General features: G+C 45.1%; 1 protein-coding gene across 1 annotated transcript; it reads right to left on the reverse strand.

Annotated features, from left to right (window-relative positions):
• Positions 1-409: 409 nt before the first annotated feature.
• Positions 410-3703, reverse strand: LOC124652776 (ubiquitin domain-containing protein 1-like). Its single transcript, XM_047191818.1, has 4 exons — positions 3559-3703; positions 1214-1336; positions 936-1055; positions 410-857 (listed from the first exon to the last, which is right to left on the reverse strand). Exons 1-4 carry the CDS (start codon positions 3617-3619, stop codon positions 793-795), a joined length of 369 nt encoding a protein of 122 aa, XP_047047774.1. The 5' UTR covers positions 3620-3703; the 3' UTR covers positions 410-792.
• Positions 3704-11769: the final 8066 nt, after the last annotated feature.

Raw genomic sequence — 11769 nt, forward strand, 5'->3', positions numbered from 1 at the left:
CATGCCAGGAGCCAGGAGTGAGAAAGCTACAAACACACAAGAGGAGAAAGCATCACATGCCTCGAGACGTTTCACCAGGTGAAGGGCCAATTGTGCTCTGAGAGGAGAAACGCTGACATCGCTACCGATAGCATCCACGGCGACACAAGATGATATATTGATAATAGAGACCAGGACATGATGGCATCATGTCATGCCACTAGATGAAACAACATCAGAACATATGATGACTACAGTACTGCTAGTATGGTGGGTGTGTTACTTCCTTCCAGAACATTCCAGCATCATCAGATATCTTGTAAAAAGTACCACTGACATCGGATTCTTATTTTGCAAAAGCCGATAACACAATGCAACACTACATGCAGTAAAATGACCAATTGATGCATCAGAGCCAAGGCAACAGATATTACTTTAACAGATGTCGCATATTTCTCTTTTAAATTTATACCATAGTCGAACCTGTACCATGGTAACCAGACTTCAAAGCACCACTCTAAAGTCTCTAACCCATACCAAAGATTTCTAAGCAGACTCATGTTTACAGTAGTACCGATAGAGGGGATGCTATGAAGAAGTTTATCTAAAATCATCAGAAAACAGTCGAGATAGAAGAGAACGTTGTATGCTAACAACAGGGGGGGAAACTGTAAGCTGACAGTTACGAGAAGCATGCTTGAAATCTTTTATCAAGCATGCTCCTGTTACCAGGACGCACGAGGAAGGGCATTGTTTTTAGCATCTGAAGTGATGTACAGTTTTTTACATGATAGGTCTTTCCACAGCTCCCATTCAACTGTCTTGGACCAGGTTGGTTGGCTCACTCAACACATACTTGGGAAGTTCATATTTAGCACCTGAAATGTTAATAGTTCTCATAAACGACCTGAACACAATTGAAAGAATGAAAACAATTACAAAGTCGAGAACCAAACCTCTTTCATCATAGCAGAGAGTCAGGTCAGCATTTGAAACAATTACACCCGCACTTTCCACAATTGTCTGCGCAAGGGCTACCTCAGACTCTGCTGCAACACGAAGGGCATCCCAAATTTCTGTAGAAGGCTTAAATGGTTAGTGCATGATTGAATCTGCATGAGCAGCTAAAAGAACCACATTATCCAAGCAGAAAAGGGAAGCCTAGCTCGACTGATAGTTCAATATGAAGCAAAAATATGTAAAGACACTGATAGAAAAAAGGAGTAAGAAGCACCTTTCTGACCACCATAGTGAGGAGCTGTGTCCCAAAACTCATCACGCATCTGCCTGAGCTGGCCAATTGTAATCGGCTGGGGGTGCTTCCATGGCTTAGGTTTCCTGACTTTCTTTGTAACTTCTGCATAATTAAAAAATAAATCTCATTGCATGAGATGACCAGTGAAGCCTGAAGAAGTTTAGAGGGAATGATATTATAGTACATTTGGCACATGTCGAATAGCACAAGTTTTTTTTCTCTCGAAAATTCATGTCTATGGAACAGGAGCATCCTTATATAACTGTAGCATTTTATTAAAAGCTTACTTTCAAACCTAAAGAAATCTTTCCTAGCCAACTACCTTGTTATTTGTTAGTACTATGTGTACCATGAATATACTCATTACATATGACAAATAGCAAATTTTTACCACCAACAGACTACCTCATAGGGAAAGAACATAAATCAAAATCAATCTATGTAAATAACACACGATTGCAATAATTAAATATTCAATGGACAATATTTGATCCATGTGGAAGATTAAAGCACAGATATGTATTTAATAATGTTCTTCAATCTAATTGCTTGAGAGCAGACATTGTCAGTGAGTAATCAGGCATGTATTTCATAAATAGATCTCCATAAAGTCATCAACTCTACACATTGTGCCTATCTAAAATACTTGCAAGTGTCGAGCCATAGAATGAAGATCGCAATTGTATTGTATATTTTCAACAGATATAATATGATGCATCAGCACTTACATATTACTACTGCCATGCCTCATGCGTCACATGTCTCTCCTTTATCAATTAGCAAACCCCACAAGACTTGTTCAAAACATTAAGTACCATCTTAAACTAGTAGTTTAGCAAAGCCTAGTCCTTGTGGGTAGATTTTGTCAGGCTTCAGGCAAATCAGGTTAAATAAATGATCATCCATATTCTTTAATGAATATTGACACAATCATGAGTTTATTACGAGTTTACAGATACAAAGCTATTAAATCTAGCTGAACATCTGCAAAAGGCAACTCCGCGCAACTGTAATAAACAAGAAAAACACATCATGTATAGTTCCAGCTTGCAGTGTCCAACTTGCACAAAATGCCATGTTTCTTTTACCGGGACAGAACAGGTCACAAAAATAATATTTGCTTACGTATTGCATAATAACAACTAATACATAGCACAAAATAAAACAGAAACCTCCAAATATACAGAAAGAATGGTAATCACACACCCAATAATGCAATAGATGTTAAGACTGAATCTTGCTGACTGCTATGCTAGCTAATTAGTTCAGTACAAATTATACATACATCAAAATTCTGAGTCATGTAGCAAGGCATAGCTGTGCATGCTATGCTATCCAATCAAGAAAGATTCAGATCAAAGACAAGAAATCTGAAGAAATAAAACTTTCTCTCAAGAAGACAATTTCGTCACCAATGCTAAATTTGGAATATCCACCTCAGAGTTCAACAACATCTTTGAGTCTTTCACAGCTTAACAATTTGGAAGATCCAAACAAAACAAAAAAATCTTCATGTCCATGGACTGACGGATCATGATCACCTCTTCACCAAACTATGATTCACGAAATCAGAAACTGTCCTATAACATCTTCCACATGTAATGCACACAAGAAATAAAATGCATAAGAAGTTCAATTTGCAATCGTGCTGCCATTCAACACTGACATCTAAGTCAGCACAGGAAACAAAATGTAGAAGAGGTTCAATTTACACTCATGCAGTCACTCAATAGCATAATCAAATTCAGCAAGAGCACTCTCCAATTACGCAAGGGGGAGCAGCTCCATCTTCCCCAAGAATCTCATCCTAACAAACTCATCATTCTACAAGGACACCCACACAACAGATTAACCCATTCACTTCCCCGATGGGCATAAGTTTGATCCTGCAATTTTTACCCAGTCTCAAGAGAGGCCAGGAGCCCAAATCACAACAGAACCAATAATCGTTCCCATGAAGGCACCACTCAAATCCCTGCCCGCCCCTTCACCGACTAGCCACATACACACACCATGAACTCACAACTGTAACCTAACTCAATTTGGAACCAAGAACTCAATTCCTGCCAAGCACAGCTCGACCAATAACCCATTCCCACAAGGCAACAACCCAACTAAGTGCCATCTACTCCATCGCAATCCATGCCCTAGAGAGACCAACAAATTCATCATCAAGCCCCAAGAACCCAATTCCACGAGTCGCACGGAAATCGTAAGTTAGTTGCCACAAACACCCGATCCTAACTGGACGGATCAAACAGAAAAGCGAAGAACGACGGGAAGGGGAATCTGAGGGGTTGGGTGCTCGGATCGTGGACTCTTACCGGCAGTCTTACCGCCTCCGGCGGCTGCGGCGCCCTTGGGGGTGGATCCTACGCAGCCCATGAGAATCCTGCGCTCTTGGTGGTGAAGCCGTGAAGTGGAGGAGGGCTTTTGGGGGGACGAGGCAGCCTTGGCTTCCGAGCTTCTACGGAAGAAAGGAACAGAAAGCGACCGTAATTTCCTGTATGTATATCCCGTTTTATATTTATTTATTTTTTTTTGGGGAAAAACGTTTTATTTATTTTTATTTCAAGGGGAGTCTAATTCAGGCGATTTTGACAAAATTAACCCTTTGAAAAACTATTGCACAGAATAACCCTCAGGCGAAACTATTTCACTCGACTAACTCTTCTGTGTGGCGCCAATGTGAGCGGTGCCACACTTCACTGTGGCCTACATGGCGGGCAGCTGCCTGCGTGGCGTGGCTAGCCGACGTGGCAGGGCTTGTGGTGCCGCTCTCTCGGGCGCCACACATCGAAATTGTGGCGCCCCTCCCATAGACGTTACACATTCACTTATAGGCGTCGTCCGAGCCGCCCCAGCCCGACTCAACCTCATTTTTTTCTTCTATGTTTCTTCCTTCTCCTCTCCCCGACCAAGCGTCCCACCTCTCCCCCATCCAAATCCCTCACAAATCCATTTAGATGTTTGCAAATCTATTTGTGGATTGCGTTCCCAACCCGTCCCTTAAGGTAATCTCTTCTGGTCCCCTTCTTTTCATCCAAGGTTTTCATGGATTTGGTTAGATCTAGATTAGATGTGAAACCCTAGCTTGATTTTCCAACCCTAGTTTTTTTTGGAATGTTAGGGTTTGTTGGACTTGGAGAAGTGTAAGGGTTTGGTTGTATGACTTGATTTGTTTTGTCTTGCCATGGCTAATTATTGAACACACGTATCTATGTGTTGTTGAAATTATGCTAGGGATGGAAAGAATTGCTCATGTTCATCATGTGGACAAGGATGCTTTTTTGAAAGGAAACATAGAGTCAGACCCGGATGAGCTTGACATGGTGTTTGACCGTAGCCCTAACTATGCTGAGGTGGTAGCGCAAGTGAGGATTGACTTGAATTGGAATGAGCCAAGTGATGTTGTTGAACTAGATGGAAGACATAATGTGGGGTTTGGAATGCACACCATTGAAAAATAATGGGTATCAATTTCGAGCAACATTTGGACTGTTTACGAGGAGATGGTGGTTGAGTCACATGACAAGGCTCTGGAGTTGTTTGTGACCAAGACGGCCAATGCTAATTTACAGCTTGACCTTAATCGGACGCTTGACCTTAACCGGACGATTGACCTTAACCGGCGCGCCTCCCCGATTGATGCTAGGAGTCCACCACCCATGAGCCAAGAAGAAGTCACCGAACCTCCTTTAACCCAAGATGAACCGTTGGAGAAACAGTATGATGAGATGAGCACACTGAGAATGATTTCGAGATCAATGACAACAATGTTGGTGATTTGGACACATATTTGATGCAAGAGAACATGGACCACACCATCCCTTATTTACGATGTTATGCATCGGACTCGGATGACGATGGTCCCGATGAAGATCTTTATGAGGATGGGTTGACAACTTAGGAAGCCGAAAGAGCCGATATCTTCAAGAATGTAACTGGATGGGATATTCGGATACCATTGTTCCGTGATGTTAGTCTTGCGGATGGGGTCGTGGTTGATGGTTGCAAGAGTTTACTTCTTGGAGCTAGAACAATTTCCCTCCATGATGTGGATCACAAGACAAATGGGATAGTTAAACGGCTGACGTTTGAGACCTTGTTGGAATTAAGGTATGGATCAAAGAGTTCTCGATTATTAAGCATCATCGCCCTTACACCATTGTTCACTCGGACGTGATGAAGCGCTACACGGCTAAATGTGAAGAGGGTTGGTGCCCATGGGTTGTCCGTGCAATACCTTTGAAGGGAGGCTCCGCTTGGCACATAACAAGTTGTGTATCAACTCACATGTGTCGGGGGAAGAAGCTTGATAGAAAGGATGACAAGCCAGATCACCGTCAACTCACATCCGAGTTCATTGCTTACAAGCTTTTGGGTGTGATATCATCACTTCCAACCATGAGCATTAGGTGTGTGCAAGATACAGTGAAATCCCTCTTTAACTACAATGTCAAGTATGGAAAGGCATGGAAGGACAAACAAGCCACGTTCAATATGTTGTACGGTGATTAGGAGGAAGCATACAACCAAATCCCTAGGTTGTTGTTAGCGATGGCCGCTACTAACCTGGGCATGGTTCATGTGGTGGAGCCTTCTAGTACCAAAATGACAATGGACAACGGTAAAAGCATGAGAGTATTTCAGGTTTCTCATCTTCGGGAGGAGACGGTGAAGGGGTAGCAATTTCGTCATCGCGGCAGCCTAGCAAGTTGCCTAACCGCCACAACTTTTGGCCAGTGCGTTGTGTCATGGAAGACAAGGTAAGAAAGGCGCTAAATGCAATGATGGACCATTAAGGTTCGTGACCATTGATACATTGCAAATGTGTCTATAATTTTTGATGCTCCATGCTTGTTTTACACCAATTGCTATATGTTTTGTTTACACTTCGTGGCACTTTTATGCATTTTCCGGCACTAACCTATTGACAAGATGCCACAGTGCCAGTTCCCGGTTTTCTGCTGTTTTGTGTTTCAGAAAAGTTGTACAGGAAATATTCTCGGAATTGGACGAAACAAAAGCCGAAGATCTTATTTTTCCGTAACGAAGACGAAGTCCAGAGGAGAGACGAGGAGGCGCCACAGGGCGGCCAGATCAGGCCTAGGCGCGGTCCAGGCCCTAGCCGCGCCTAGGGGTGGTGTGAGGCCCCCTGGCCTCCACCAACCTCGCTCTTCCACCTATAAATGCCTCCCGACGCGAAAACCCTAAAGAGTAAAGACACAAACCTCCGTCCACGAAAAATTCCGTAGCTCCGCCGCCACCGAAGACAAGATCCGGGGGGGGGGGGCAGAAAGTCTCTATTCCGGCACCTGCCGGGACGGGGAATTGCCCCCGGAGCCATCTCCATCGACTCCACGCCATCTTCATCGCCGTTGCTGAATCCCATGATGAGGAGTGAGTAGTTCTCCCCCGAGGCCGAGGGCTTTACTGGTAGCTATGTGGTCTATCTATCTCTCCATGTATGACCTTTATGTGATCATGAGCTTTGTAATCTAGTTGAAGAAGTAGATGGTATTCTTCAACTACTGTGCTACTCAAGTGGTTTTATTATGTGATCTCCGGGGACATCTTGTCCAACGGTGTGAAGGTGACAGTGTGCACACCGTGTATGTTTCTTAAGCTTAATTTATAGAAATACTTATGAATTGTGGTGTCTAGTTAGTACCATGTTTGTATGCTCAAAGTGATAGCGTGGGGTGTCCATAGATTGGGAATGCAAACTTTAAGGAATGCTTATGCAGCCCTACACCGTGAATTTGTGTTTATTATGAAACCGAGAGTGATTCAGAGTAGCATAGTGAAGTGATAATATCTATGTATTCAATTATGGCATCATTGTTGAGAGTGTCCACTAGTGAAAGTATGATCCCTAGGCCTTGTTTCCAAGCATTAAAACACCATTTACAACCAGTTCTGCTACATGTTTGTTTGCTGCCATTTTTATTTCAGATTGCAATTACCACTCATAATCATCCATATTACTTGTATTTCACTATCTCTTCGCCGAACTAGTGCAACTATACACCTGACAAGTGTATTGGGTGTGTTGGTGACACAAGAGACTTCTTGTATCATAATTGCAGGGTTGCTTGAGAGGGATTTCTTTGACCTCTACCTCCCTGAGTTCGATAAACCTTGGGTGATCCACTTAAGGGAAACTTGTCGTTGTTCTACAAACCTCTGCACTTGGAGGCCCAACACTATCTACAAGAATAGAACCGTGCGTAGACATCAACCATACCTTCACGAAATCCCACAGTACTGAGCTAGCTATTTTATCTTTTAGGATTTCCTCGTAAACATCCTCGCACTCATTGGCATGCTTGTTGATCTCCGAGCGCTATTATGAAGATATAGCAAACTTTTTGAGGGAGTACCTGGAAAGATATCACACCAACTTATGATGAACTAGCTATTGTGTGGAAATATTACCACAAAGTTCAGGGAGGAAGCAAAAGAAGTCGATGTCCCTTGTCGAACAAGCCTGTTGTATTGGCTTTGGCAAACTTTGTCGAACATGATGGGCTCTTCCAAAATTTCTTCATCAGATGCACGCTTCACTATCTCGATACGCATGCTCTCCAGGAACCAAGAGAGATAGTTGTTGAAAGCAATTGGGTTATAGTAGTGAAGCAGGGATCCTCCGCCATTCCGTGCTACCTCCAAAAAATTCTGGAACATTGTCACATGCGTCTTGTGATTGTCAGGCCAATTCTGGATCTTCCTCTGCTTCTTCCTATCAAGCCTACATGACAAGGAAGAACATGTTAGTACATTGTATTGGATAGAACAAGATACAAGTAAGCTCATTTTATTTACTCTTACCTATGGAGCACGCGGTCTGTGTCTTTCCATTCACGTGGTCATTCTTGAAACAACCCAAACTGGGTCATCACATGCTGCATCATATGATATTCAACCGCCCACATGCATATGAGTGGGTAGCGCATTGTTGCGGTCAGAAATCCACCGGCGAGCAGCGACGGGCAACACAGTAGAGCCGGGAGGCTCCCAGGATTGCGGTGGACCCTGGTCCCTCGGGCGACGGCCCGCAATGCCTTCTGGCACACGTCCTGGTGCTTACGAGGGCGTGCCACCTGACCTATACCCGGTCGGGGAGGTGATGGATTGCTTCGACTAGTTTCTCGCATGACAAACACGTAAACATTAAATACGAGCCCCGATCGGCTCTTAAGTTGTTTTGTGGATCGGCTCAAAGAGCCGATTGCCCCATGGTTCATGTTAGATTTATAAGGACATGGGGATCATGCTTTATCGATATCAAGCTAAGCTAATCTACGATAGTCTAGGGTTTTCACCGTATAATCGGAACATCCTATGCGTAATTGAGCCTAGTAGATACGTAAGATGATGGAAAATCAACCCTAAAGAGGCCTAAAAACCAACGTGAAGTTGATCCCCGGAACAATCCCTCTAGAGCTTAATAAACCACACCTTACGCACTACCGGATCCTTCAACCCGTTTATAAGGCCTAACCATACGGATATCAAACCAATCCTTGAAGAACAAGGAGCAACTATAACGGATTAGATCTACTAAATAACGAACAAGCAAGATGCTGCCCTTACACCTAAAATAGGTGTAAGGGCAGCTAGATATCAAGGGCTAGCGTAGCTAAACAAGTACATCGTGAAAGCATTGTCATCAACCCCAAAACACCTAAGATAAGGGTGTTGCTCGCCATCAAAAAGGCTTCAGCACGGGCAACACCAACAACGAATAAACGACATCGCCTAGATCGCAAGATGCGATCTAGGCAAGCATGTTGCTTACCCGGGAGAAACCCTCGAAACAAGGGGTGGCGATGCGCCTAGATTGATTTGTTGTGAACGTGATCGTCCTCCTTTCTCAATAACCCTAGATACATATTTATAGTCCGTAGACTCTCTAACTTGGGAATAAACCCAACCGTATACGAGCTAAACTCTATCTCTTAATTCTAACCGACACGTAACCTACTATAATTTACAGATACACGGGCAATCTTGCCCAAACTTCTTGTACAAGGCCGGTTCGGGAATATTTTCCATGTATATCTTCAAAGCCCATCTAAACACGGCCCATCTCCAGACTTGGTTAAATTCTGGTGATAACACATGCCCCCTGGTTTTGGCAATGATAATTTCAAAACCACTCTGTTTTTTCTGCTTCGTAGGGTCACGTCGTGGCAGAGCAGAGCCGTCGCAGAATCTTTCATCATGATGCCTTGCCTTCTCAGCTTCTCTACACGCCTTGACAGATTGGGCACCATGTCCTCGAAAACCGCCACAGCATTAAATCTCCACTATATCCCCTTTTATTTAACCGCGTCGAGCAACTCGCTTCTTCATCCCCTTCCTCAGCACTAGCCACCGAAAAGCCCTCCTCCACCATGGACTCATCCTCCTCCTCTGCTGCATCGGCTCTCTCCTTCCAATCTTCTTCCTCAGGCGAGCCGATGCCGAGCACAACCAATGGGATGAGCCGGAGTGGGACTTCGACTTCGTGCCGGATGGCCCACCCGAGGCCCTCGTCGGGTCAGACGGCGACTTGCCCCCGACCGATGGGGAGGACGACCTCCGGTTCCTCATCGACGGGGAACTGGTGGCGGAGAGTGAGGATGACCTCCTCTCCTGGGGTAGCTTCACCCCCTCCGACGAAGAGGAAGAAGAGGAGGATGAGGAGGACGACGCCTCCTCCAACGAGGAGGAAGAGGAGGACGACACCTCCTTGATGACCCACAAGTATAGGGGATCGCAGCAGTCTTCGCGGGTAGTAAAACCCAATTTATTGATTCGATACAAGGGGAGACAAAGAATACTTGAAAGCCTTAACAGCGGAGTTGTCAATTCAGCTGCACCTGGAAACAGACTTGCTCGCAAGAGTTTATCGATAGTAACAGCTTTATAGCAGTAGCAGTAGCGCCTCCTCCAACGAGGAGGAAGAGGAGGGCGACACCTCCTCGACGGGCGCCGACGCGCTTAAAGCGCGGCTGGGCCTGGTCGGATGATGACGAGAACGATGATGATGAGGAGGAAGAAGCCCCCATTGAGGGCTACGGCTGTAGCGACGAAGAGGAACTCGCCGACGACGGCACCGGCGCGCTACAATGGCGGCAGGCAGACCGAGCGACGGTCCTTAGAGTAGGGACCACTTAGCATAGGACTAGGAGCCAGCAATCTTTCTCCTTTTGTTCCTCCGTTCGAGCAATCGGCTCACTCTTTGTAAAAATCCCCTTTTTAAATCAATGAAGAAGGATTCCATGCCAATTCTTCCGATTATCAAAATAAATCATTTAGCGAGAAATAGATGGCAATACATCGGTCTTTGCCCAAAACGCCAACAAAGGCCGTCCCACAATCGAATGTCAAATTGAATGGTGACTTTGAAACTACTTGATTCTTCCTCTATAGTCGATGGCTCCGCATCGGCTTTAATCTAAAGTCGATAGTCAGTGCGTCGGCTATGCTTTTGTTTAGAATTTTTCTTGGCCGATTTAAAATCGGCCCCATTATTTCTTGCCCATCATCCCACATACTTGGGACCTCTTTTTTTCTTGAGATGCTGGCCATTGACGGCCCTTTGGGAACTTCACACCATCAAGCGCTCGAGCATGTATGCATTGCCCTTTAGGACCTGGTCAACCTGTGGCCCGTGCCAATTTGGAGACCATTTACCATATGCCTTGTCCTTCCTTAGTCCCCAAGCCAACCTGACTTCCCATACCGAGATCCTTGCCAGTGGAACTCCTTTGGCTTCACCTTCTTATTATATGCACGAGCCACCTTGGCCTTATTCTCCTTAATTTTCTCAAGTGACCAAAGTCTAAGTTCAGTCGAATCCTCAACACTATCACTCATCGGGGCTGCATACTCTTCGGTTGTCAAGTCATTCACGAAGCGCTGTGTACTTCTCGACCCAGCGTGATCTCCCATGGTAGCACGGCTTCTTGTCCATAAAGACCGGATGGTACGGCAAGGTTTTACCTCCATGACATGACGATAAGCCCATAAAGCCTCAGGCAAAACCTCGTGCCTTCGCCTAGGGTACTCGTCGATTTTCTCTTAATCGGCTTGATAAGGCTCTGTTGGACAGCTTCAGCCTGCCCATTTGCTTGAGCATAGTATGGGGATGATCGGATCAACTTAATTCCCATGCCCTGTGAGAAATCTCTGAACTTCGCGAAAGCGAAAACCCGAACCTCCATCGGTGCGGTGATGGTGCAGGGAATCCCAAATCTGTGGATGACCTTGCTCTTTCTGGCGATGACGTCATGATGCCGGGGGCTTCACAGGGACGGCCTCCACCCATTTAGTAAATAATCTGCCAATGGCCAAGATCCACTCGTGGCCCTTGCTCGATGCGGGATGGATTTTGCAGATCATGTCCATGCCCCATCCTCGAAATGGCCAAGGCTTGATGATGGGGTTCATTGGCGATGCGGGTACCATCGGAATGCTCCCAAACTTAAAGCATGCTTGACACCCTTTATAGTAATTGAAGCAGGTCCTCAAGCATGGTGGGC

The sequence above is a fragment of the Lolium rigidum genome, chromosome 5 (assembly GCF_022539505.1).
Source record: "Lolium rigidum isolate FL_2022 chromosome 5, APGP_CSIRO_Lrig_0.1, whole genome shotgun sequence".
NCBI lineage: Eukaryota > Viridiplantae > Streptophyta > Magnoliopsida > Poales > Poaceae > Lolium > Lolium rigidum.

Coding starts and splice junctions, on each gene's coding strand:
- LOC124652776 (XM_047191818.1), bottom strand. CDS start 3,619: ATGGGCTGCGTAGGATCCACCCCCAAGGGCGCCGCAGCCGCCGGAGGC. Junction 1,337..3,558: donor CGGAGGCGGTAAGACTGCCG/GTAAGAGTCCAC, acceptor TTAATTATGCAG/AAGTTACAAAGAAAGTCAGG. Junction 858..935: donor TCTCTGCTATGATGAAAGAG/GTTTGGTTCTCG, acceptor TTAACATTTCAG/GTGCTAAATATGAACTTCCC.